A 27,370-nucleotide genomic window follows, 5' to 3' on the forward strand; every position below is an offset into this window, starting at 1 on the left:
GAAAAACTTGTATCTTCGATTGAATTGGATGGATTATACACGTTTACACGCGATTGAATCGGTTTTAAGTTTTCCTGTGTTAAATTTGGCAAACGATTGAAGATTTCTCGGCTTTTACTTTAAAACACGATGCAGCAATAAAGTAGCATTCGCACATGTAGAATTGTAAATAAAGTAAAGTAGTCTTAAGTTTGAGTTATCTCTCACGTCTGTGACAGTTACAGAGCTGATAACTGTCCCTTTTGGTGAAACCAGTCTTACAAGTTGAGCTCTATATTTCTTCTATTTACTGAACATCGTGAAAAAAAATGGCTACTTTACTGATTTTTTTTTATCACAAGGTGTCAGTGTAAAAACTGCCAATCAGTGTGGAGGGGGAAGAAAACATCTTTTGCCAAGAAGTAGATGTGGTTAAAAATAAAAATTTGTCGGACGTTACAGTGGAACAGTTGCAGGCAGAAGCCAGATGTATTGTTCAGCATCCAGGGTTTGAGGAAACTGGTGAAGGCTGACTCCGTCTGCATTTGTTTTGTTACACTATCACTACAGCGCTTCCCTGGTTTTCGTTTTCTTTGTTAACGGTGGGTGCAATGTAGTCTCATGACATGTGCTTTAATGGTTTCCTCTTTCAGGCTGTCGGCTTGTTTTATCTACAATAAACGAGCGCGAGTAACTTACTGTTCACGCGGCTGACATTGGTACATTTTTGAAACGAGTAACCTTTCGGACAGGATTGATTTCATCATGTTTCCGGTCGCAAATAAGAAACATCGCTTGAGTGTGGCGCTCATAACATGGCGTTTCTTGTAACATCACAGGCGGCCCAAGCTCCAGCTGTGAGATGATCATCTTACGCAATAACAGTCATGGCGGAATTATAAGAGTTTGTATGGGAATATATACTAGCGCTCTAAGGTATAAAAAAATGCGTCAAATTCTCAAAAAAAAATACCTCACCTCGCTTCCACAGCGTATTGCTTGTTATCTGACCGCTTACTTTGATGAAAAGAGCCCATTTGAGCGAGTTGTTCATTTCGAGGTTTTCAACGCTTTTCTTATGTACGTTGAAAACCTCGAAATGAACAACTCACTCAAATGGGCTCTTTTCATCAAAGCAAGCGGTCAGATAACAAGCAATACGCTGTGGAAGCGAGGTGAGGTATTTTTTTTGAGAATTTGACGTATTTTTTTATTCCTGAGGGCGGTCGTAAATATGCCCATACAAACTCTTATAATTCCGCCATGACCGTTATTGCGTAAGATGATCATCTCACAGCTGGAGCTTGGGCCGCCTGTGGTAACATCCGTTTACAGTATGTTTTTCCAATGACAATTTGGTTTTCAAAGACGGTATCACTGTTTCTCGACAAAGCTGTTTTCAGGACCGGTTTGTCGGTTTGTAACCTAGTTACCAGCCATGAGAAGATAGGCTTGATAAATGAGCTGACTTGATGGCATGGAGAGGAAAATATCAGTCACCACAGAAGATCAACAAAAATAATATACCGATCGTGGTAATATGACGAGCCTTATCAAAACATTGATAAAAACTTGAAATACAAATCGCAATAACAATAATAACAGTAATTTGAAGAAAGGAAAAGAAATAAACATAAGGAAAAACGGAGAAAGCCGAAATCAATCCAAGTTTAAATCTCCAAATATAAAGACCCGTTTCCTGTTTTCTGCGGTGCATATTGAGGCTAATTGCGACATCAGAAGTCTTACCAGAAGTCATACGACCGCCTGCCATTTGATAAAGTGACGTTCAATTTATGTAACTTAGCTTGTTCCTAGCTTGTTAGGTATTTCGTAACGGTATGTAAATAAGAGTGATTGATTAAACGAATGCCTAAATATGATCGCGACTGAAGAAAAATTTCATCAACGAAACATTTTTAGTCGAAAGGGCAACTTATAATATCCAAGCAAGTGAACAGTTGTTCAAAACAGAGCGTATTCAGCCGCCTGCGAAAGCTTTTGAGTCTTTCCTGTAGTTGTATTCGATATGCCGGGATGTCCACTCTGTTTCACACGCTTAATTAACACTTCATAAGCGTAGTAACTTAATAAACACAAGCTAATATCCTCGGCTTCGATTACTGGTTAGGATCGTTTACCTTGCGTAGAACGAAATAGAAAATTTCGCTACCTGTCATGAGATCATCCGAGTGAATGTAACACCACAGCAAAAATACGCACTTTGCATATCTATGTGCAGAGTACACTGTCGACCGTCGCTTATTTGGTGGCTTAAATATCGATTTGCGACCCCAGCTGACCTTTTATGTCTACGCGAAAGAGTCATTACCTCGGTCCATCCACACACACACACACACACACAATACAGTTCCCGGCGCCACATTGAATTAGTAATCGCGCACACACGACAACGAGGCTGGGGTTGGCCCGGCGGTTTTTTAAAACAGCTGATCTGCTGACATTTCACGTTCTAATGCACTTTTCAATGTGATTTCTCCCTTCAAAATGGATCTTTAATACAATGATATGGAAATTTCGTCATTAGATGACATCCAGAAACTCGAAGCAAAAGATCTCAGGGAGATTTTAAAATCTAGTTCAAAATCGACGGGCGGAATTAGAGCCGACTTAGTGTCGAAAGTTTATGCTTTGCTGATGTAACACGTCCTTCCATCGAGTAGTGGAGAAAACCGAGTACTTCTTTCAGATACCCAGGACCTAGAACAAGACCAGAGCGACCTCAAACACGAAGCAACTATGGTAAGGATTTCAGCCCTTGGATGGTCGAGCGATCTCCGTAATTTAACAGAGATGAATTTCATTCAGCTTAACGATTACCCCGTTGTTTCACGAGAATATCGCCACATCGTGTGGAGAGGAACGCATTACAGGAAGTACCACAGAAACTGTTCAGTGTGGCTTAGAAAGCGAGGCAAAGGCTGTAGCCCTTTAGGTACAGGAGATTTGTTATTGCTGCTGTTGTTGATGTGGAATTTGTTGTTGTACCATATTCTTCAGTTAAAGTTGTTCCCATTTTGTTTACCAAGATGTATTTTAGATTGCCATTTGATTACAAGATTACCCGTGAATAAAACTCAACGGTCATGAGAATTAGGGAAATGATCAATAACTAAAGAAGCTTTGATTGTTATACAAATTCTCCTTTCCAGAACCCTAAGAAATGTATAAAGAAAGTATAGAGAATATGCATACTGATTTTAGGGTGTAGAGGGTTAACCTTTTAACTCCCATGAGCGACCAAGACAGAATTTCTCCTTACAATACCAAAACAATATCAAGCAGACAAGTTATGAGAATGAAGAAAAATATCAGTTAGGAGATTATAAGATGGTCCAATACCAAATTCTCCAAACTAACATCACAAGAACTGTATGGGAGATATTAAGGAGAATTACAAATGAGATCTTGGGAGTTAAAGAGTTTTAATGTAAACGGACGACTAGAAAAAGGTTCGTGTGTTTACTTTTTAGCTAAAATCCACAAACCTAACAACCCAGGTCGACCCATCATCTCTGCCTGGAGAACTTATTTTCTGTTGTTTAGACAAAATTATGGCTCCTATCGTCAAAACTTCACCATCATACATTAAAGACTGAGTCAACACGCACTTGAAATTTTTCGCGACTCCAATTTAATATTCCTGGTCAAGACAAACTTTTTTTCACAAAGGATTTTACATCTTTTTATGCTGTCATTCCCAATGACGAAGGTCTCCTGGCCCTCAAACAATTTTTTTAATCAACGCACTCTTATGGAACTTAGCTCTGAAACGTTACTCCGCCTAGCCAAACTAGTGCTAATACTCATTTGCTTTTCATTCGGTGGCAACTACTATAAACACACACACAACCCACAATTCCTCCATTCGCTCTGACAAAGGACTAACGCTCGAAACGTCAGCTTTGAAACTCTTTGCAGTGGCCAATTTACGTTATCAACTCAGCTGATAACTCCAAATTACCTGGTTCTCTTGTAAATCGTTTTTTTAAATTGAATTTGAATACAATAAAAATACGTATATGGGAATGGACAGAAGGGCTCCTGATAAGATGCAACAAATGTATCGAACAAATACATCAAGTAAATATACTTATGCTAATAAATATATTTAACAAATATCTCTAACAAATATATAGAACAATTTGATAATAAGGACCGGGTCGCACTAAGGCAAATTCAAATATTTTAATTGTTTTCGTGAATGAAAAGATTCGCAAAAAATTCACAATTCCTAAATTTTGGTGACAGTTGCATCGCTCTTATATCCTTTGACCAAAACTTCACTGATTGACTCATACGTCATTCTCAAACCCATCTCGTTCTCCGGCAAGATGAAAAAACATCTCGCACGAATAACTACGCAAGAAAGGATCTTTTCAAGTGCGTACGAAACTTTTGCGTTTTGTTCGCTGCTTGCTCTAATGTGCTGGCGTTGATACTTGCGATAGAAGGATAATTTCTCGTTGAAGCCATCTGTTTTCCAAATTGCTCCGAATAACTGGAACCCAAGCTACGAGTCTGAGACATTCCAAAAAAAAGTTTTTCTCGTTTCCATCGAAAGAAAAAGGGTCAGATGCTGACCATTCCTGTCATCGCGCTTCAAATAAGACAGCGAAATTAAGTCCTTTTTTCCGCTGAAATTTTATCCCAACATGTCTTGCGTAGCATAACAGCTAAATGGTGTGGGAAAAAAATGACAATTTGTTTTGACATCTCTTTCCCCAACCCCTCCGGTTTTGTTTGTATTGTGGCTTCGATTCTAATTCCGCACTGAAGGGTGACCTCAGGTAAAATATGAAGTCTGTGAATGAACTTTCAAAGCTCTTGCTTACTGCTTAAATTAGGGTCAATAGGAGCCTTATACAGATTAGATATCTCGCTCTTTAAGGCTCGTCATCAGGTTACAATTTACAATACACTTCTGGGGCGCAATAATCTTAAGATTCTGACGATGCCAAAGTTCTATACTGACTCTTTACTAGCTTGTGAGTTTTTATTACTGGATAAAATATTTACCGCCAAACGAATACTTACAGACAAACTTCCCAGAGAATATGGAATCCAACTGTTGATAATCGCGTGCTCACTGCCTATTAGAGGGGGCATCAGGGCCTATTAGAAACCGCAAAATCGTGGAAAAAAATCATTCAAAACCGAAAAACCGAAAAAAAATTCGATCAAAACCGAAATCCGCATGCGAAACTGTCAAAACCGATACATTTTTCAAATCCCAGTTATTATAGAAGCGTGAACCCCCAAGGGATAATTACGATATTTCAATTGGCTTGCACAAAAACCGAAAAAAACTGATCCAAAAAATAGCCAAAACTGCAAAACCGAAAATCCCATGCTCCCCTCCTATAACTACGTCTAAAACACACTACTGAAATTGAATGATCATGCTTGACTTTAACAAGTTATATTTCGTTTTGATCTCATACTAGTTTTCAATGCTAGAAGATCCCATGCTTGAACGATTTATTTGCCTTTGCAATCAAATATAATACTATGATTTAGCAATCCTTACCTTTGAAAGACTTCGTCAAAGTCACCATTTCTTTACAGCGTGATGCAGTTTACGAATCACAGAATGTGGGCATCGCAGACAGCCACCTAGTATTATCTTTTTAAAGATGATTTCAAAGCAAACATAACCCGGCGCTTTGTTCAGCAATGTTTGGATCAATATCAGTATCTGGGCAACTTCCCACCTACCGATACTGATATTGATCTATTGTTTCGTATTTTATCATTGACGTCACCACTTCTCACTTTATTGATTAACAAAGGAAAAGTCAGATGATAAAAATTTGAATAGATACTGACTTCGAAACATTTTAGACTTTCGAAATATCTTCTTTTGTTTTTTTTATGTAGCGTAACTCCGACGCACGACCGGATTTGTCTATGACAGAAACCAAATAAACACGATGTCTCTAACAAAGATATTCCCTTCCAATCAGGAGTGATTTTCCTTAATGGCATATTCTCTTTAAAAAATGTTAACCCCGCGAGAGGTCGAGCGTAACTTCAAATGACGTGTTACACATTACGAGCCCACCTCTGCAGGAAATTTATTTTTGCTATCAGTCTTTTACGTTAAATATAATCAAAGAAATAGATTGAAAAATGTTATTCTGTCTTTTCAGTGGTCAATATATCACGGTTACCACTAAACGCCTCAAGAACGTTTATTGGCAACTGAGTCGACCGAAAAATAAAAGTTCATTGCCTTTTCTTAAGTAAATATTTTGCAGCTGTTTCTCAAAGCTGGCACTATTCTGGCGAAAACATGGAGCGTCTTTGCTTTACAGCCCTAATTAAGTATCAATAGGTTTGTTAATTGAGAGTGATGATGGTTGGCAGTAACTTTTGGGTAAGCTCGGTGCAGCTGTGGTTCTTTTATAACCCAGCTGGGGCAAAAAGGTGATCAATATACCAATTGACAAAAGGAAGATAAGAATATATTGTTATTAAGAATTGTTTCTCACGGTATAGACATGTTTACTGTAACATACTGCACGCACTTAAAATGCAAATAAATTCTGCAAAATTTTTGTAATAACACATTCCACACAAGTGATGAAAATTATAGGGACATTCTTACGCAAAACAACGCTAGAAAGAAAAACAAAGAAAGCTAAAAGTGCTAACGAACTGGCGTTTGGAACAACCCAACCTCCCTTGAAATTGCCGTGTCCACGTGGGCCGGGTACAACAATAACAGAAACAATGTCTCCAACGTAGAAAGAGAGTTTATTTCATACTAACGTTTTACAGTAACATGAAACAATAAGATGAAGACGAATTTTACGTCAGGCCTTCTTTCTCTGCTGCTACGTTGATTTCAAAGTCCAAGGAACCCTAAATACTTAGGCCTTTACGTGATAAATACACCAATTAAAAAACAACTTCTCGGTAAAAGTGAGTTAACCTCCAAACCAATAATTGTAAAATTGTTCGAGATCAGTGAGATATTGAGATGTCTCCAGATCTTCATCAGGATGGTGGTAATGTCCGTACCCTGTACCATAATTGAAAGATTTCTTCACAGGCTTGTTATTAAAGCGGGAATCCTGATGATTGACAGCGATCTCTCCACTCTTCAATCCGTTGCCTTTTTCTGACTGAACCTGTGCAACTGTTTTTGAGGGAAACGAAATTGTTCTCTCGTTTGGTTGATACGCTCAGTATGATTTTCAATCACGCGTGGTCATGCAAGTAGTGGAGACAAATAAAATATTTTAACATGACTTAGGTTCAGGAAATGTCAGAGCATGCTTCGACTCAGCGTCTTACGTCCCAAAGCCCACCTTGGAATTTGTCATTGACTGTCATAAACTGTATATATCATTTTTACTAGGCTCAATTAGAGATGGCTTTATACAGAAATCTTACTGAAGATAAAAGCAGGAGAGGATATTACTTAGTTAATCGAGAACACAATTACAACTATCTTCAATGCATTACGAAACTAGAGGTAAACTCTCTGTCAATAACGTTCCTTTTTGGAGTTCAGAAACTGGGTTCATTTATTAAATTTGAAATGTAAATTTATTATTCAATACAAACCAAAGAAGATAAACGTGTACCGTGTTCTTTGAATGGTCCGCCACAAATGAACGGGAAACTGGAAAGGAAGACGCAGAGCCATAAAGAGTAACTCGTTGCCATTTTCTTTCACCCTGCTTGAGAAAAACAAGAACAGCAGGAGTAAATTATAACATGTGAGATAAATGATGAAGTTCAGGCTCTTTATTTTCTCTACGAAAAAGAAAACATGTCCTGAATCTGCTTAAAATATATCAGTCATTCGTTTGATACGATCCTTTTAGCTTAACAAACAAAAACAACAACAACAAAAACAAACAGACCATAAAAGACAAGGGCAACTTACGCATATAGTCTCATCATGCATGATGTTGTATAGAAAATAACACCGATTAAGGAAAACCGGGGAACTACAATCGTAGTACAACATTGCTAGGTTCCAAGAGATTGCAACTACGAATTTAAAGTAAGAATTTACCACTCGGAACGATGGAGGACACTTACGTCAAAATTTGAAATCTGCCAACTTAAATATACTGACGAAATATATTCAGTCAACGTACCTCCTCGAAGTCTTGTCAAAGTGTGTCCAAGCTTTACCTTTTTCTTATTTATCCTGAATGAGTTTCTAATCACATAGCATATGGGAAAAAGCCTTGTGTTGGTTATTAAGAAGAGTTTAAACTACCACTTTAATACAATTTCTCGCTGAGTTTTCCTGCTGTTAAATGGTCCATGTACATTAATTCATGTTAATGGATGCTTCGGTGCGGTATATTTACCGACCTGAAAATAATTTAACAGCGAAATTTCTTTTACCTCAAGGCCACTTAATAGCTTTCAACCCCTCGTCACTTTTGTGAATGACTGCTTGTTACTTTTAGAGAGGTTGGTGATCACAGTAATGTTCCACTTCGGCTATCATCAGTATCCCCCATTTGCCGACTTAAAACTTTAATCCAACTGTTTATCTCATTTAAACTATAGACTATCAACATATACATAGTTATAAAAACATTAAAGCAACTTTTTTTTTTAGGAGCGACCGACACAGGTCACAACAATCGGCGACTTTTCATGTAGACAGAGTTGCCATTTTTTTTTCTGCTCGTTATGGCAACCAAAAAGGTCAAAGCATGGATTAAGCCGCTTCTAAATGACAACTTCTACAATCTGCAATATAAATAGCAGCGAGTAAATTAATTTGCTATAGGCATAGTATGGTACATCTGTTAAGTGTTGAGTTCTTGGTTAATTTCCGATGAGACTCACGCAAAGTATCTTTTTTAGAGACCGGTCACTATTTATCGCGAGGGGGAGGGGGAGGGGGGATTTTGGTCGTGTCACTATACTTATTGCCTTCCCTAACCCCCTAATATTGGTAAGCAAGACGGCACGGAAAAATTGGCAATTAATGTTAGTCTGCAAGATGGCATAGAAAAATTGGCAATTTCTGTTGGTCTGCGAGATGGCGTAGAAAAATTGGCAATTGCTAGTGGTCGGCAAGCTGGCATAGAAAAATTGGCAATTACAGTTGGTCTGCAAGATGACAGAAAAATTGGCAATAAATATGTTGGTCTGCAAGATGGCATAAAAAATTGGCAATAAATGTTGGTCTGCAAGATGGTATGGACACATTGGCAATGAACACTGCATGCAAGAAGGGTGAGATGGCGTCGTTTTGGAGAAGTATCTCAACTAATTTTGTCTGGGAGTGCAAAAACTAGACAAAAGAAAAGAAGAAAAAGGAAAAAAATACAACAAAACCAAATGGAAACAAAAAAAAATTGAAAAAAATCACTCATAGCAACACTAACAACAACAAACCTTGATTCCAGTTAAATAGATCTTTATTTGTGATAAAAAGCTGCCGATTATTTACAAACCATTACGCTCGAAGCCCTTAAAATGATCAATATGCGTTCTTTCATTTACAATGTTGCCTATGATCCAAATGTAAGCGCAATTAGGGTTTTACGAAAATCATTACGAAGTTTTCTACGACCGTGTATGTTAAATATTTTCAAATCAAGAAGCTAGCAAACCTTGTAACGAAATTCAAAAGATTAAGCACCACTTCGAAGGTCACATTTGTTCTTTGATTTCATCAGTCCGAAAATTTGTCGAGTAATCAAATCACACCTTTGGTAACGAGACTTCAAGAGCGTTTTCTAAGCTATACGAATGTAATCGGTTACTGACAATATATTCATATGGTGAGTTCCAATAATATATAATAATAATAATAATAATAATAATAATATATAACATTGAATTGGCAACTTGACTTTAGGTAGCTACTCTGAAATTTACTCCTTTAGCTTCGTACAACTTCACTGCATTCGATGCTGAGAGGGTTTTCATTACACAAGTCAACTGCCTCTATACAACAACAACGCTGACCATAACGTACAAATTTTGCGGAAAATACATCAGTTTTACACAGCCTCTTTCCCAGCTTCAATTTTGTTCATCTCCTCTTTGATTTCCAAACATTTCTTCAGCAGTACGTCACTTGTTTTCGAAGTAGGTTTCCCAAAGAGTTCAGGGGCTCCAACTTCGCCTTTACTTATGCGGTCAAAAGTGTTCATAAGATCGTAACAAATCGTTTCACTGACAACAGAGTCCTTCTTGTAGTCAGGGTGCACTTCAACAAACCTACGCATCCATTGTGCTGTGGTCAACAGCTCACCTGCCGCAGCGAGAAAAGGATTTGTGTCAGATTTTTATCGGTAGAATTTCAAGCCCACCAAAGACGATGTAGTTAATCAACATCTTGTAAAGATTAAAATTATTTAAAATAAAAAAAAAAGTGGAGTCTGCATTCACAAAGGGTTCGTAAGCAATTCAAGGGCCGAAGACGCAGTCTTGATTTCAGTAACAGTCAGGCCCCATTGAAACAATCCCTATCTGGTGGATAGTGCAGTACGTCTGCGATGACTTGATCGGCTAGAGAGCGATTTATCCGATAGATAGCGTAACCCCTCCTCATACAACTGAGCCCTAACGGTTATGGTGGCTACTATCTAGGTAATTTGTGTCAGTCACTCACCAGACGCCCTCCTAGAGATGAGCTTCAAATACTGCGAGATGGTGCATCGCGTGTCAATGTCAACATCCACGTTGCTGAGGTAACTCTCCATCAGGGGTATCAGACCAGGGAATTCACCTTCCTGCACAACAACATGATTGGATTTAAATACATATGTGAAACAACAATAACACTTAAGTAAAGGGTCAAAGAGAGCAGTTTTCGTTTTCACCATGGCTCACCTTTCCATTAATTATCTTGTCTATTGTCATCAGTTCATACTCGTCTTTACATTCTTCCAACTCTAGATTCTGAGCGCTTCCATTGGCCGCGGTAGGACCTTGGAAAAGAGAGAGAAAAGTTATAACACAGGTGTTAAATTATCAACGGCAATTTTTCACCCAAGATCTAGAATATTTTTGTCTTAGCTGATGAACATACCGTTCTCCATTGACTATTTCTGAGAATTCGTTATATTTCGGCAAGGTCCCGTGAAGGATAATTTTCCCAAATCTTCTTACCTCTGTGCTTAGAAGTTTATTAAGATTACAAGGCCCCAAAGGTCATGAAGGTACGCCTACTGTCACCAGGCAAAGGAAAGAATAATGCAGACGGTCGAGGGAGGGGAGGATAAGAAACATGCAACAAAAGACCGACTCGCATGGCTATTGGAGCTTATCCAAGTTTCTAAAGTATAAAGCAACTAAACGTATAGCGCCCCTTCCTGAATGACACAATAGTCAATCGCAAGCAACACGTATGAGTATTCCTGCATTCAGTCAAGTTTGCCTGACACTTCTTGGGAACCATTTTTATAGCTGGGTGGGGAAAGGCACTAAGAGAGTCAGGTTTATGCATCTTGCCAATGATACAAGTTCTTGTTCAACCCGCAAGTTCGCAACTGTCGACCCTGAGCCCACGGCACTACCCCTTAGTCTACCGCGTCCACCAAAGAAGGAGTGGGAATTGAGTAACCTTCTGGGATTACGTTGCCTGATGAAGGTGGCACGAGGAAGCTAAGGGTTCAACTTGTTGATGCAGTTGTTGTTTACTGTCATAGTTCTTTTTGTTTATCTTACATTTCTTCAACGTCTTCCTGAAGTAAAACTGGCCTTGGCGGACTGCATCTCTCTTCTGGGCAGTGACCATGTTCTCATCCACCTAGGAATGGAATAAATTAAAGTACGTTAATATGTCGCTGTAAGAATGTGTGTTGTTTTGTTGGTTTTAGTAACACTCAATATGGCACAGAAAAGAGTTTCATTTGTCACAAAGGTAGGAGAGAAAACGCTGAATCTTTCGTCAGGATTCGAACCTCAGTGAATGACGATTTTGTAATAGGATGATCAACCACTAGGTAACAGAGTTCGTCCCTCTCACCAGGCCTCTCTCAACTCAGGCACAGGTGAACTGTCAGGGAATCTTGATAAAAATGATGAAGCTGGAAGGAGGGCCCATCACCAAAATGCATGTTGATGCTGGGGAAACCGCGGATTAGGGGCTAGCATTTCTGGGCTAAGAAGTCTCTTGGACTTCAGTTCGAGCAAGGCCCGACAATAATGTGATTTTTTTTCCTAATATTGCATTCATAATCAATTGATTAGAGCCTCTAAATTCTCGGACGCGTTGTCTAAACCTACGAACGGGCAAGATCCCTCCCTCACTAGTTGTCTCACGAACAGAATTCCTTTCAGTGTTACCTTGGATAGAGGAATCAGAAGATTGAGGTCGAACGACAAAATAACTCGTGTAAGAAGCACAACAAACGTCACATAGGCGGCATTCTCGAAATCTGTCAGTTGAACCTGAACGGTTGAAGAATCAAAGAAAAAAACAAAGACATTCATAATCAGAAATATCGGTGACTGAATTACATCCAGTAAACGTTGGGCTACCTTTTTTTATTTTATAAATATGTTCGAAACACCAAAGATACATGTTCAAGTTGCTTATTAATCCTTTAATCCACGAGCGACGGATCAATATCAGTATCTGGGCACCTGCCCACCTACCCCTCCCCTAACTCAACACCAGTCTATTGACAACAACTTAGGGTTAATGTTGGGTTAGGGGAGGGGTAGGTGGGCAGTTGCCCAGATACTGATATTGATCCCGAGCGACTAGCATTTAATCTCTCCTTACAATATCACCCCTGGAAGAAATGCATCATTCAAAACTACTACAGAGAGCAACAGTGTTAGTCTACTGTGAAATATAATGATGGAGGAGCAAATACATGTATCAGCTAAGACCAAGTCATCTGTCGCGTAATGATAGTCACGTATCGTGATCACTTTGAAACATCTCCTGCTCTTTCTGATCAGCTAGTTATGATAAAAAAACGCCCAGGCGTTCGGATCAATTTCAGTTTCCGAGCAACTGCGCTCCTGCCCCTCCCTCCCCTAACCTAAAAACAGTGAAACTTTTCCTGCTCTTTCTGATGAGCTAGTTATGATAAAAGACGCTCTGAGTGTTTCGGATCAATTATCTAAACAACTGCGCACCCACCCCTCCCTCCCCTAACCCCAAAACAGTGAACTGATATCAAGTCAGGTTTAATGTTGGGTTAGGGGAGTAGTAGGTTCACAATTGCTCAGGTACTGTTGTCGATCTAGTGTTTCAATATTGAATCCTACCTCAGTTGGCCTAAACTCCACTCTCCATCCGATGGAGGAGTTGGGAGGAGGTGGCTTGAAACGCATAGTCTGCCAGTTTGTAGACTGGATATTCTGAGGAGATAGAAAACAAGAATTCTACAGTATAAGCAGTGTTACTTTGGATGCAAAAATCCGGTGCACTGTACTAAACTACATCAGCTTGCCTATGGTTTTAAGTATTCTGCTATCATTTTTCTTTTAACTCGTGTTTTCGTCATTTTTGCATCACTATACGTATTAAAACAATCTCGTTTTCATAAATTCTGGTGTTCTGTTTCCAAAAAGAAACCAAAATCTCGAAGCAAGTTTAGGTACTTTGTATAAAAGTATTTACGATTTTAAGGTGTATTGGTTTCTCATAGGGCTAAAACTCAGGTACATCTGTATCCCGTTGATTTAGTGAGCCCAACACATTTCTTTGTTTTTTGGAGTACTGGACCTTAACGTATAAAAAAGTTATAGAATTCCGATCATCTTGAACCGATTTACCAATTAAAACATTATGTGAACACAAAAACTACACGTAAATATTGTGTACGGTCATGGAGTTCTCGACAAACACTGCAACACAGATGTTTACTTCTTTTATTTTTTTTTTCGTGGCCTTCCTAAAAAATATTTGACTTTAAACGAGGACAAACAGGTTTGAAAAGGAACCTTGTGTACCTCAAAATGATCTGTGTTCTGTTCATCATCTTGGTGAATGTGCTCTTGGAACAAGGTCAAGGGATCCCGAATGAACAAGTGTGCGTAATGGCGAGCTAACTGATCATCGATGCCTGAAATTGGAAAACAAAACAATGGCAAGAACTAATTTAAGTAAAATAACACAAGATAGACTTTCTAACATATAACCTTGGCCATCATTGCGCAGAAGCATTACAATTCAACTTTCCTATACTGATGGTGCGCAGAGAGTTTGTTACCATAAACCTGTAAAACGGCCTAGCTTACTGCAAGTCTCCTACACAAGTCTACTCAGTGGTAGAGCATCTGATCTACTGAATGTCGCACGAACTTCCTTAATTAGTTTCTCAGTAAAAGCTTATACACCAGATCTACGTATCTTATGAACAAATAACAGGTACATGTATACTAACCAGCGTCTATAAGCTGCCGATAAATCTCTTTGTCGTACACCAGATCGATATCACTATACTTTTCTCCGTCTTGAGAAAGGTATGTGCTTATAGAGTCGTACCGTGACTTGGGGATCACGAATCGGTTTTCTTTCAAAGGCTACAAGAAACAAAACGAAAAGAAAAGAACAGAGTTTATTCTAAGTTACGATTCAAACTTTGTATTTGAGCGCTTATCGATTGAGTGTCGTAAAACCTAAACCAAAGTAATCACAATAACCAATCAAAAGAGAGGAAAATTCCTTTAAGAGCCAATGAGAACTCACAGTGAAAAAACAAGAAAATTGCCTGAGCGCTGGAAAACGCGGGCGACCAAGTCGTGATTAGTTTAAGTTTGGCATCTTATTGGTCGAGAAAGTGGCGCGAGTTTTCTGGTCTAATCAAAGAGCAAAGTAAACAAATCTCCGATTACTTTTAGACACTAAATTGAAAATTTATCTATGACGCACAATAATACAATGATTAGGAAAACAAAGCAAAGCCAAAATGAAACACAACTTTATGTTTCCTACGAACTCACCTCCAGACCTCTCTCTTCGGGAGTGCGGTCATCAACTGAGCCTGAAATCACGCTCCAGCGGCAATCCAGATCTGACAGGTACCCGCGCAGGATCGGAGTTCCGGCAGAGAGAGCCATCTTCAAGAACAAAAGGGTAGTACACGTACATCAAAACACAAATAAAAGACTATAAAAGCCAACAGGGATATCTACTGAGCAGGAAGTGCAGTTGATGAAATCCAATGAAAAACTATGAATTAAAATACACAAGCAAAATTGTTGGCATAACCAAGACATTAGAAGACGAAATATAAAAAGCATTTTTCACTAGGGCTTTTTTCCTTTGCACTTACCACAATAGGAGTAACAACTGCCAGCTGATCATACAGAAACCTCGCTTCTTGAATGCTGCAGGCTTGAAACGTCATCTAAAATGATCCATATTATCGTCATAAACGTTTGAAACGGAGTAACCGAAGAGTTAAAGCAATCATAACAGATAGGGTTTTAAAGAAAGAGCTTCCTGAAGAGCACTTCAAACATGTAATATTCTTTCTGAATTCGATGTGTTTGATTTTTAGGGCGGCAAGTAACACAATATAGTTACGTAATATATGTACAAAGGGGGTAAGTTGCTATAGAGACTGTGGTGCTACGTCAGTGGGGGAGTAGAACAAGATAATTTGGTTTCATCAACTGTGTTAATAAAAGTATATTGGCCACCGTAGAGTTTCTAAAGCTTCAAGCGTTAGCCCTTTGTCATGACAGTCAGGTAAAGTTAGAGGTATATGTAAGCTTCTAAAGAAACCGTGGTGCTGCGTCGGTGGGAGAGTACAACAGGGTGATTTGGTATTATCAACTTCCTTCTGTAATGTACCCCATTTTGAGAAATAGACACCATCAGACAGACAGCACAGTTTATGAAAGTTACCTGAAGGCAAGACATGCCCATACCAAAGCCCATGCTATCTAAATAGATGTGATCTGGCAAAGCAGCCTTTGCTCCTTCCCCTTCTACTAAAGGAAACTTCTCGATGAAAGGCGATGGAGTGTTTACATCCTTAAAAACTGTCAAAAAAAAAAGCCACAAGTTTTAACAGTTACTCAAAGTAAATGCAAGTACTTGCACAAGTATGAGTTAAGAAAAGACCCTTGCAAGTGAGTTTAAATTACAGAGGAAAACTACATATAAGTAGATTGGCCATTCTAACTGTACAGTACAATTCAGCTTTGAAACCCTGCCCTCCTTACCAAATAATTCTTTACCAAATAATTCCAAGAATCAAGGATTGGATGTCAAGTCTTGAGGACTGTGTTAAGACATTTCTTTTTGAGGATTTTTTTAAAATGAATATTAACCAGCGATTTTGAGTAAAAATAACCCATTTCCCTGCTCAGAATTACCTTTGTTTTACTTTCCTTTTCTTTTTTTTTGTTTTAAAACAATAAACCTACTTGGAATGTTGATGGCAACTTTAGAGCCCCTCCTCTCCCGAATGTTTCGTGTAAGGGTGCTGAAGGAAAAATAAAACAGTTTTTAGTTTTTAATCCGAAAAAGAATGCAACAGTATCCAAATTTAGAAGTCAATACATAGTTACATGACTGTATTTCTTTGTAATATTTACCTGAATCTTGGATGCCCTTGGTATGTTGCCTGATCAGGAAAAAACATTGAACAGGAAGTTCCTCCAACAGGAGTTGGGTCAAAGCTTGGGTATGTAAAGTTTGGGCATCCAAGTCTTAAAGAGAGAAATCATTGTTTCATTAGCATCAGTTAAAACTTAAACAAACCCTCAAGTTAAAAAAATCTAGCATCTGCTTCAGAGTGAAACCTTAAAATTTTAAAAGAATTTGTCCTTTTCATTAACACAAAACCCTTATCAATAAAACAACTATGAATCAAATTAATTGTTAGTACACTTTACCAACCCTCTTGCCTGGTAGGTTTGGTTAAATAAAAACGTACATACATGTGCATTTTAGACAAATTTGTTGTGAATAGAAGTCTCTTTCTGTCTTCACATAGGGTGTAACCTCATCTAAACACTCATGTCCATATCATACTTCACCAAATAATATGTAAAAACAAGCTATATCACCAAGCAATTTATTGATGGATTCATTGTAAATACAACCTCCATCACTACAATCCAGTTACCTGGGAAATCCACAAATTGACAAAACAGTTTCTCCAGGTTCTGAGAGATTCTTCAAGACTTCTTCACGTCTGTTGTTAAAAAAAAAAAACACAAAAAAACAAACAAACAAAAACAATTGTGCTTAATTGCATAAAGAAATTGTACAGTGTACTTTGCACTGAGGAAAGAAAGGTTTGACAAGCAGGAAAACTGCAATACAGATACAAATCAACAAACCACCACTAAATTAGTTTTAAAACCACTAATCAATTGGATTAACTGTGACTTTACCTAAGCCTCATGTTTGCCTCAATCATGTTGAAGTGTCTCATACATCCACCCAGAGGTTGGCCCGGTGTCCCTGGAATTTACAATTAATTAATGAATCAAGTCATGGAGTTCTCAATCTACATGTAATGCAGAAGAAGAGATCTTTGGTTCAGATGAAAATCAGATGTAAATCAAAAGCTCAGTAGACAGATAAATCCTTTTATTACCTTCGACCATGTAGCCTGCATACTCAGGTCTCCATGCAGTCTTGTTAGTGCTGCAATTTCAATCACATATTGTTACTAAACAAAATGCAGCAATTGTTTGGTACAGTACTTTTATTCAAACTGATTTCTTTCTTATACATGTATACCTGTTTATTACTTTTTATTTATATCTTTTTTTTAACCATAACTACTGATTTATAAAAAGACAAAAAAATCAATTACTGCACTTGAACTGACCAAAAATTGATAATGGAACTGTACCAATGGAAAAAAAATTTTGACTACCGAGGCAATCCAAAATTTATAGTAAATGGGACTACAAACTAATCTCCCTTTAAGAAATGATATGTCTGTCCAATACACATATAAAATCACCAGGTATATATATCTATGTTAAGTGCATAATTTATCTGTAATCACCCCACTAATTATAATCAATTACAAATCAAATCCAAGGTACTTTTACCCTGATGTCTCTCTCCAACATTATTACAGTTAAAATTTTATTCTGTATAACTTTAAATTAAATTTCTTTCTCATACATTTTACTTCATGAGGGTGTTCATATGTACATGCATATAATCTTTATACATGTGAAGAATTTTTTCAGATTATATGCACAGTGTTCTGCCTTTGTGAGTTTCAGAAGGTTACACTGCCAATTGTTCTGCAAGATGAGTGGAAGCTAATGGTCAGCATCAGAACACCAATCCTCGAAAAACCTTACATGCACAATGAAGTGCACAAACTGCAACCTCATCTCTGGGATCCTTTTTAGTCTCCAACTTCACCCCACCCTCCTCTCTCCCAGCACTATTCAAGTTCTTGGGACTGGCACAAAGAATATCACAGTCACTGGGGATGAATTTGTACCATTCAAATTTTTATGCAAATTAAACCCTTTAACCAAATTTGGGCTGATATGGAATCTATTAGTAGTATTTTTCTAATCTCCTAAGTCTTTTTTTTATTTTTGGATAAAAGTCTGCAATACATGTACATTGTATCTGAGTTTATCAAGGTTGAATCTGCTCATTTCAAACATAGTTAGCCACTTTAACCCTTAACCCTTTAACTCCTTAGAGTGACTAGCATCTAATTTCTCCTTACAATATCACTCTTGAATCAAACATTAAGGTCATGAGAATATAGGAAATGATCATCAACTAGAGCAGCTCTTGATTATTAAACAAATTCTCTTTGTCAGCATCTTGTGAAATGTATGGTGAATAGTATGGAGAATATGGATACTGATGTTAAGGGGGAAAGAGTTAACCATTGAGTGACTACTCATGTATGTCTTCTTGAAGTTCCTTTAGTTAACACCCTTGAATCTAATCAGTGTCACGAGGATAAAGGAAATGATTTGCGAATTTAAGAAGCTCATGGTTCAGTTAAAAAGACTCTCCTTGTCATAACAATAGGTAATGTAAAGAGAACAGAAGGAGAACAAACATACTTATGAGATTAAGAGATCCTCGCAGCTAGAACACTACTGAAATGAGTAGTTGTAAATAGGACCTGAAAAAAATTCAGGCCTGTACGGGATATGAACCCATGACCTCTGCGATACTGGTGCACAGTTTTCAGGTCCTATTTACAACTACTCATTTCAGTAGTGTTCTTAGCTGAGAGGATCTCTTATATACATCTCTCCACCGCAGTGCAAATATATGAACTTTCATATATCTAAAATCATCAAACATACTTATGTTACTGTCTCTTACTTTGGATTTCTTAATTCCTCCAGTGTTAGCACATCTAGCATTTCTTTGGCCCTCAAGTCTGTGTAAACTTTCTTGTTCTCGTGGTCAAGTTTTATCAATGTGTATTCCACCTTTAGACACAAAGGTTAAATTATGAGCAAATTTAGTACTTTAATATGTAAATCAATGTCTGACAGAGTCACTCAAAACAATTCTATGGTTCAAACTATTATGATCTGTTACTATACTTTTTGAATTTTTTTCTAAAACTTTCTCTCCCTCTCTCTCCCATTACAATTTTGCCCAGAGTTACGAAATGGTCATTAATTTCTTGCAACATTGGGGGGGGGGGGGGGAGGACTTTTAATTAACCTATGGATGAGAGATGAATTACAAGATTTTGGTTATGTTAAGTGAGGGGTTATCACCACGTACATGTACATGAAGAAAGAGGAGCTAATGCCAACTACTTTTGCTACTAATGCATAGATATGCCTTGTTAACCACACAGGATGTCAAGATGGCTGGAAGATTATAGGTTTTGCAGAATATTTTCTGCAATTTTGTTAACTGAGATGAATTAGAGGTCTATAAAAATGAATATCCAACCATCTTGACTGAACAAGCTTGGTCAGTACGGGATTTACTACATAGCAAATAGACTTCAAGAATGACTTGTTTATTTTGAGAGTTGGAAAGAAAGCCAACTGTTGGAGTACAATAAAAACATGATAGCTGATTATGTTTTCTATGTTATGGCTGTATTCTGCTGCTTTCTGCAACTCCATTGCCAGCATTGTCCAAAAATTAGGAACTTGGACAGACCCCTACATACAATTTTTTTTTTTTGGGGGGGGGGGGGGGGGTCAAAGTGCACAGTCCAGAGAGAGCAAGATAAGCCCATCTTAGCCTGCCTGCCTGGAGAAGCCGATCAGAACACAGGATTCACTTCTTAATGTGCTGGGGCACTGCCAGCAAATTAATCAATGTAGGTTGCACAAATTTATTGCAAATATTTTAGCTCTTACTAATAAAGGTGTATCCAATTAATGAAGTACAGTAGTATTTACATATAAAGAGATTAAATCAAGCTACAGCAGCTGTTCAAGAGATTATTAAAGTGATAGTGTAGCACATTATTGTGTACCATGATTAAGCATAATTTTTTCTTTTGAGACAGCATGGATAAACACTGGATCTATCCTGTAGTTAGATAACTTGAGCAGTATTGCCAATGGCCAAGTGACAAATTCAAATTAATTGTCAAATTCCATGTCAAATTCCACACAAGATTCCTTTCCTTTCCTAAGAATTATGACCTATTGTTATTAAAACGGTACTTACTCAGCAAATTGTATGACTAAATTAGGAAAATGACTTGGCAAATTTTAATGAGAAATTCAAATAAAACAAAAAAACCATCGATCCCAGAAGATTTTGAAGTACAAGCATCCTTTCGTTGACAAATAAGTAGAAAATACACGCAATATCGAATGCTTAATGCATTAAACTTTCTAAAATTGTCAGACACGATGACTACGGTTGACATACGGAGACTGCAGTCCTAATGAAAATAAATGGAGGTCGCATGTTGGAGCTTAATGGCAATATTTAAGCTCTTTACGGAGTTCTTGAGCATTTTTGTCTACATATTTTACGGTTTTCACATTAATTTACTTTCCGTCAATATGCAACCAATTCTTTGGCTAAAAAAAACATAACTGACAGACCAAATAAGCTGCACGAAAACATGTATTTAACGACCTGCAGCGAAAGTGTTAAAGTCCATGTCGAAAAAGAAAAAAATAAAACTCACTCTGTATTTCTCAAAGTAGTTTAGCATGCAGTCTTTGACAAGTAAGGATAAACCATGTGATTTTTTTTTCTTGAACAAGTATTCACGGAACCAGAACTAAATAAACAAGCTGCTAAAAGCCGCTCATATAAAGCATTCTGAATACATTACACACAAAAGAGGCAGAAACGTTTTACAGTACCTCGTCACCCCATTTCAAGCAGTCATTTTCCCGGTCTTTTAGCCTATTATAGATGTGAAGAAACTGCAAAATACCGTGCTTTCGAACATGATTGGCGTACTGCTTGGTTTCGGACCACGATAAAGGAGATCCAAGCGAAAGAAGACCCATGTTTGTTCCTCACGATACGAACGGACCAGCAACCACACGTGAAAATACGAATTACACACTTAGATGATGACAAACAGAGCTTGAATTACACTTCTATGGAAAAGAACTTGAGCGAGCCACCCAAATTGTGCCAAATTTCGTGTTGACCGCTGGATCCTGTTGTCGTTGTCACGTTCCGAACTAACTGTATCGAAACTACCCGTATGATATATTCTTGTGTATCTTCAATTGTTTGTTTACACTTTGCACCGTCAGGGCTTGGCCTCAATTTCCTCCTATCAACTTCTAAGAGGTGGGTGGGGTTTCAGCGAAAGTGTACGAGCCGATATGAAATCATCAGAGGTAAAAAAAGCAGGGTTGTGACTCGTTCAAAAGCAAGTGACCAGTACCTGAACAAGATAACGTGACAGAATATTTAAAGAGAGCCAATATTGGAAATTGCGTAATTCATTTGTCATGGTTAACTTACCGCGACAATCCAAATAATGATTCAAGGATGCTACTATCATAAAATGCAGGGAAAGGAACTTAAAAACTTTAGTAAAATCTCCAAGTCCTTCGTAAACCGGTGACAGCCTACTAATCTGAAACTAGCAACCCGGCCTTCTGCACCCAAGCAAGTAATTGGGAGATTTAATTTGGAGAGATTAGTTATCTGTTCACACCTATCGTTACAACTAAGGCACGCAATCATTATCCTGAAAAGGTTCCGTTATTTTCTCTTGCCTGTCATTAAGAAAACAAGGTGTAGTGTAGTATCTTTAAGAATGCGTTCAATAAGGGACATGATCAGCACGAGTTGACTATGAATATTAATATTGTGAGATGTGTTTACATATAAGTGAGGTGAATGTTGACTAAGCCCCTGTTTACATGGAGGTGGGGGACCCCAAGTAGGTGAGGTAACCCGCCTTACCGTGGTCGAAAAATAGCTGACGTTTACATGTAATCTTACAACTCCGGGACCCCAGGGTGAGGTTTGTCGCAAAGCATGTAAACGGTCAGCATTAGATTCCATCCACCAAAACCACCTCGGTCGAGAGGGACTGAGATGCGTAGTTCAAGTCCTCTGGCATGGCTTGGATGATACCACAATCGTGGAATCATTCGGGTTAATTTAATGCTTACACCTCCTTCCTCGGACAGAAGTCACAAAATACTGGGGGAAGATGCATGAGATATTTAAGGAGCAAAAATTCGTTTTTTACTGGTGTGCCTTTCCTAATTTTGGGAAGGAAAGTGTTCAATTGCCAGCACGGCATAGATAGAACAGCTGGAGAGAAAAGGAAACGAAAAGATGCAGAAGAAGTAATGTATATAATAATTTCTTTTTATCCTCAACCTTTGTGTTTCTGTCAACTATGGCTTGCTAATTTGAAAGGTCAAATACATGAATGGGTCATATGACATTGATCTCAGAATACTTTTATGACAAACGTGATAACAGTTCAATCTTGGCTAAATTGAAGATGGTTTAGAAGTTAACAATTATAAGAACTTTTCACTAACATATGCTGCTGACAAAGGAGAAAATATATGCAATTCTGCATTTTTTGCATTCTATCAAGCAATCATATGTTTGCTCCTTATCACGCTATGACAGTTCCGTTTTGTCACATTCCAAAAATTAACTTGAGAAATACACTGTCACTCATCTTACCCTGTTATATTTACCTATTACAGAAGGCTGGAAACAAAGATTTTGTTTTCAAGAAAATAAGATTTCTTGTCCAAGACACAAGGAAGTTTGACTGCGAAGCACAGATAAAAATGCGAGAAATTTTATTTTTTTCAGAGAACAAGGTAGTTCTGCTCATGTATAAACAGAACAAATGCGATTTAATAAATCAGATATGCGGCATGACTCCTTTTCTTCCATCCCCACTCAAAACAAGCAAACACACCTACATAGGTTCCAGTCTGGTCTGCAAATGAAAAGGAGGAAGGTGATCACTGCAAAATTAAGCATTTGGGTTCTTATTTATAACATATTGATTATTGTATACTGATATCTAGAAATTAAGGTTGCAAGTAGCAGCCAGCTGAGTTATAGTTTGAGTTTTATCAAGTCCATTACTTTGTTAAATTTAGAGCAACCTTGTCTTGAGAGAGGAAAATTGAGGAGCTGTAATATACTTATCATCAATTAGGGGCCACAAAGAAAAATTTATTTACAGAGACTTTTGAAGGAGAGGGGTAAGACTTGTGGCAAGCTGGCAGACATATAGATAAACTTTACTGCTAAATGGGTTACAATACAAAGCGCTCAGTATTTGGATCAGCTATGGCTCAACTTAAACTTTGCTTTAGCTTCAAGTTTAATCCTTTGTGGTTTCCTTTCTCTGTGTTTATTTTTCAAGTTATGTGCACAGAAGAACACAAAAAAATGACAAGGAATGCTTTTGAATATTAAGAGGCTGGAATAAGCAAGAAACCAAAACTGAATTTTAAACAGTACAAAGTTAATTTGATCTTCCAATGTTATTCAATTTTAACCATTAATAGAATTTGCTATTTAAATTTATCCCCTCCATTTTTCTGGATATTGTGAGCAAAAACAGACAATTATCACAAAATACATGGTATACAATGGTTTGATTCACCAATGTGGCAAAGGCCTTTCACTGTCTATCCATAAAAAGGGAAATAGTTTGTAAAATGTAAGACATTCTGCATCTTGAGCATATACTTATTCATCCATGTGAAATTAAAGGTTACTTGAAATAAATGTGAAAGATTTATAGGATTTTCAGACCCCTGATAACAATTACTAATGTGCTGATTTGTTGTACTTAAAGGTTATGATTTTAGCGGAAAAAGTGGAAGAAATTTCTGGACCTGGAATTTTGTTGCAAATGTCTGTTTAAATCAGTTTAAGTCAGTTAAAAACTCTCCTGTTTCAAGATTACATGATTACCACACCAGAACCTTTTGTATTCTATATTGTGCACCATGTTATGATTATGGTTTCAATAATAAAAGGTGCTGACTCAAGAACTTTGCAAAATATCTCTACATACAAAGAAATAGATTGTGGTTATGTTCTCCAAATAGCAGGTCACACCAGTCTTCTGTAAGGAAGTAGCAGAAATTGCTATGGTGGTTTTGGTGGATGGAGAGAAACATCCACCAAAACCACTTTATTCTATGTGTTAAGAGTTATGATAATCATTATGAACGTTTGGTCGGTCAGCAATTGTGCACCATAAAAAATAATTAGCCAGAGCACTAACTGCTAATTAATGGTATAAATCTTTTTTCTCCCTGAACATCTAATAGTGGCTATAGATAAAATTTAAAAAATATATTGTTGATGGTTTTGGTCAAAGTTTTGGTGGATGTTCCCTAATGACATCCACCAAAACTACGTAACATCTGGGCACCTTTTAAATACGTGAAATATCTGCATAAAATTGCGTAAAATGTTTTATAATACTACAATCGAACAATAAATTAATACTTACCATTTCTTGAGTAAAAAGTTTTGACGCAATTTCCCAAACAAATGATACACTTAGGTCATCGGGATAAGTCGGCATGTTGTCGTAGCTTCGTAATTTTCAATTAGTATAAGTCATGAGTTGTCCATCATTCCATCTCAGTCCCTCTCGACCAAGGTGGTTTTAGTGGATGGAATCTAATGGGGAGTTACTACATCACGGGCGACGAGCGGGGATAGAAAAAACGACCCAAATATGAGCGGTCAGCGGTGAAACAGCTTTTATACTTCATATAGAGACATATAATTTGTTGTTCCAGAGACAATCGTGTTGTAAAGCCGAAATGTTAACAGTTTACTTCACAGTTTAAGCAATTTTTCAAAAGTGTTGATTGAACTCATATCTTTTACTGCTTTAATAAACAATGGAGGCTTCGGAGAGGGAGTCAGTGGCATTTGGAAAGGCACCAAGAATAATTATATATATGGTTTGTAGCTAGCTGCGTGACGTGCGTGACGAAAAAAAAGTATCATGATTTCCGGTTGTCAAAAATGTCAATCATATTTGGCAGGAACTTGGTTTTCGCACTGTAGTTTGCTTTTCCTGGAAGATTTTGCCATGGATGAAGACCAAAAGCCAACAATGTTAAGAGATTTAGAGATCGACTTTTTGAAAGATCATCTCAATGGCTTTTCTGTTGAAGGCAATTATTGTTTTGGATATTTCGAGGGAAAGATAGATTTTCACGAGCGTCAATGGTGCAGAATCGTAACTTGATGGAGCCAACAGTGGACAACATCCCAGAATTCAAACTTTACGATTTTTTCCTCGGCTTAAACGCTAAGTCAGTTGTTCAATTGAATAGGAAGAAAAACATTTCGAACGGAAAACAGCGTTATTTGCGCGTGTGGATCTTTTGAGAAAAGGTCTCCTAAACGAGTGGTCTTGATTGTAAATATTTAAGGAATGGTAAATACATTAGCCTTAACATGGCTGTTTCTCGAAGCTCAGTGTTTTCCTACTTGCCTTTTTTCCACGTGAATTGGGGGCGATTGAATAGATATAATATGCAGTAAAAGAACTTCAGCTGAAAGAAATTTTAAATTTCTCATCTTAGGCTGTGGATACAAAATTCAAGTGAAAAGGAAGCCAACTGTGATTAATGCTTTGAACAAGTCAAGATACGTTTTTTTCGTCACACAACAAGTTACATAACGTGAATATCATTCTTCTTGATGCCTTTCCCGGTGTCACCAATGCCTTTCCCGATGCCTCCGTTGGTTAATAGAGCATTAAAAGTATCGCTCTGAGCATAGAATAGAGCATTAAAAGTATCGCTCTGACGAAGTGCTAACGCTCGAACGTCAGCTTTTTTACCCTTTACGGTGGCTAATTTACGTTTTCAACCCAGTTGTTAACACTAAATTACCTGCATTAAAAGTATTGTTCCAGTTAAAGCTTGAGGAAAATTGCTTAACTTTTTAGGTAGCGAAGTGTAACTTGGTAACATTTCGGCTTTACAACACGATTGTTTTCTGCAACTACAAAACGTACATTTAATTCTTCTTGGTACCTTTCGGATGCCACCGATGCCTTCATTGTTTATTAAAGCAGTAAAAGATATATGTACAATCAACACTTTTGAATTGCTTAACATTTTATTTAGCGAAGTAAACTGTTTACACTTCGGCTTTACAACACGATTGTTTCCTGATACTACAAATGATCTGTCTATATATGAAGTATGAAAGTTGTTTCACCGCTGACCACTCGTATTTGGGTCGTTTTTTCTATCCCCGCTCGTCGCCCGTGATGTAGTAACTCCCAATCTAATGCTGACCCATGTAAACAGACAAAATGGCGGGCAAATGATGCATATTGGCTGTGAATGCACTTTTCCTTTCACTAGGTGCTCTTGCCGCCACTTTTCAATACTGGGGCTTTTTATTGTCACTTTTAATGATGCAAGCCTCCCCCAGAGGCAATGAACTGTTCAGGCAACGCAGCAGTGCAATGCCGCTGTTGCACGACTTCGACACATTCGAACAAGAATTAACCGTCGTCGAGGTAGAATGTGGAGAAATTCGGGGAGGACAGAACAGTGGTGGCTTAACTTGTTCGATGGAATTTTGCCGGAAAGAGAGTGGAAGAAGAACTTGAGAATGGACCGTGCAGTTTTCATGTCTGTAGTAGACGAATTGCGGCCCTTTCTTCAACCTGGTAGGAGTCCAAGGGGACTTGATGTGTTGTCTGTTGAAAAACAACTGGCCATGACTCTATACTTTTTGAAGGATCAAGGTTCTCTCATGATGACCGCAAATGCATTTGGAGTTGTAAATTGCACAGTCTCCTTGGTGGTTCGAAAAGTACACGACATTATCACTAATGTTTTAGGCCCAAGATACATAAAATTACCCAATACCATTCATAAATTGAATAAACTTGTTAATGGCATGGAAAATAAATATGGGTTTCCACAAGCCTTTGGATGCGTAGATGGTACACATATTCCCACTGTACAACCGAGTGAGAATCCCCACGACTACTGCGGCTTAATGCAC

The 27,370-nt window shown here is 37.8% G+C and overlaps 1 protein-coding gene, 3 long non-coding RNA genes and 1 pseudogene across 9 annotated transcripts; 1 reads left to right on the forward strand and 4 right to left on the reverse strand.

Annotated features, from left to right (window-relative positions):
- Positions 1-96: 96 nt before the first annotated feature.
- Positions 97-5,458, reverse strand: LOC113673090 (uncharacterized). Its single transcript, XR_016184908.1, has 2 exons — positions 5,038-5,458; positions 97-537 (listed from the first exon to the last, which is right to left on the reverse strand). It is a non-coding gene; the product is annotated as an uncharacterized LOC113673090 (long non-coding RNA).
- Positions 5,459-6,740: 1,282 nt separating this feature from the next.
- On the reverse strand, positions 6,741-8,238 carry LOC113673074 (uncharacterized). Of its 5 annotated transcripts, none has more exons than XR_016185304.1 (3): positions 8,118-8,238; positions 7,596-7,691; positions 6,741-7,144 (listed from the first exon to the last, which is right to left on the reverse strand). It is a non-coding gene; the product is annotated as an uncharacterized LOC113673074 (long non-coding RNA). The 5 variants fall into 5 exon arrangements; XR_016185299.1 differs by having other exon boundaries at positions 7,596-7,688; positions 8,118-8,221; XR_016185298.1 differs by having other exon boundaries at positions 7,596-7,688; positions 8,059-8,134.
- Positions 8,239-9,386: 1,148 nt separating this feature from the next.
- Positions 9,387-22,408, reverse strand: LOC113673063 (glutamate--cysteine ligase catalytic subunit). 2 transcript variants are annotated; one of them, XM_089201973.1, is made up of 19 exons: positions 22,286-22,408; positions 21,220-21,758; positions 19,244-19,353; positions 17,517-17,566; positions 17,311-17,380; positions 17,040-17,108; positions 16,507-16,620; positions 16,336-16,394; positions 15,812-15,948; positions 15,234-15,308; positions 14,902-15,018; positions 14,343-14,481; positions 13,909-14,021; positions 13,222-13,314; positions 12,286-12,390; positions 11,665-11,746; positions 10,828-10,925; positions 10,607-10,727; positions 9,387-10,246 (listed from the first exon to the last, which is right to left on the reverse strand). In XM_089201973.1, the coding sequence occupies exons 2-19, from the start codon at positions 21,367-21,369 to the stop codon at positions 9,993-9,995; spliced, it is 1,956 nt and encodes a 651-aa protein (XP_089058099.1). In that variant the 5' UTR covers positions 21,370-21,758; positions 22,286-22,408; the 3' UTR covers positions 9,387-9,992. The 2 variants fall into 2 exon arrangements, with proteins under 2 accessions (XP_089058099.1, XP_089058093.1); XM_089201967.1 differs by lacking the exon at positions 22,286-22,408 and adding an exon at positions 21,839-21,989.
- Positions 22,409-23,128: 720 nt separating this feature from the next.
- On the reverse strand, positions 23,129-24,994 carry LOC149053425 (uncharacterized). Its single transcript, XR_016185311.1, has 2 exons — positions 24,834-24,994; positions 23,129-23,294 (listed from the first exon to the last, which is right to left on the reverse strand). It is a non-coding gene; the product is annotated as an uncharacterized LOC149053425 (long non-coding RNA).
- Positions 24,995-26,666: 1,672 nt separating this feature from the next.
- LOC113668951 (uncharacterized) overlaps positions 26,667-27,370 on the forward strand; it is an 849-nt pseudogene continuing 145 nt past the window's right edge.

This window comes from Pocillopora damicornis, chromosome 1, assembly GCF_964200805.1.
Source record: "Pocillopora damicornis chromosome 1, jaPocDami1.2, whole genome shotgun sequence".
In the NCBI taxonomy this organism is placed as follows: domain Eukaryota; kingdom Metazoa; phylum Cnidaria; class Anthozoa; order Scleractinia; family Pocilloporidae; genus Pocillopora; species Pocillopora damicornis.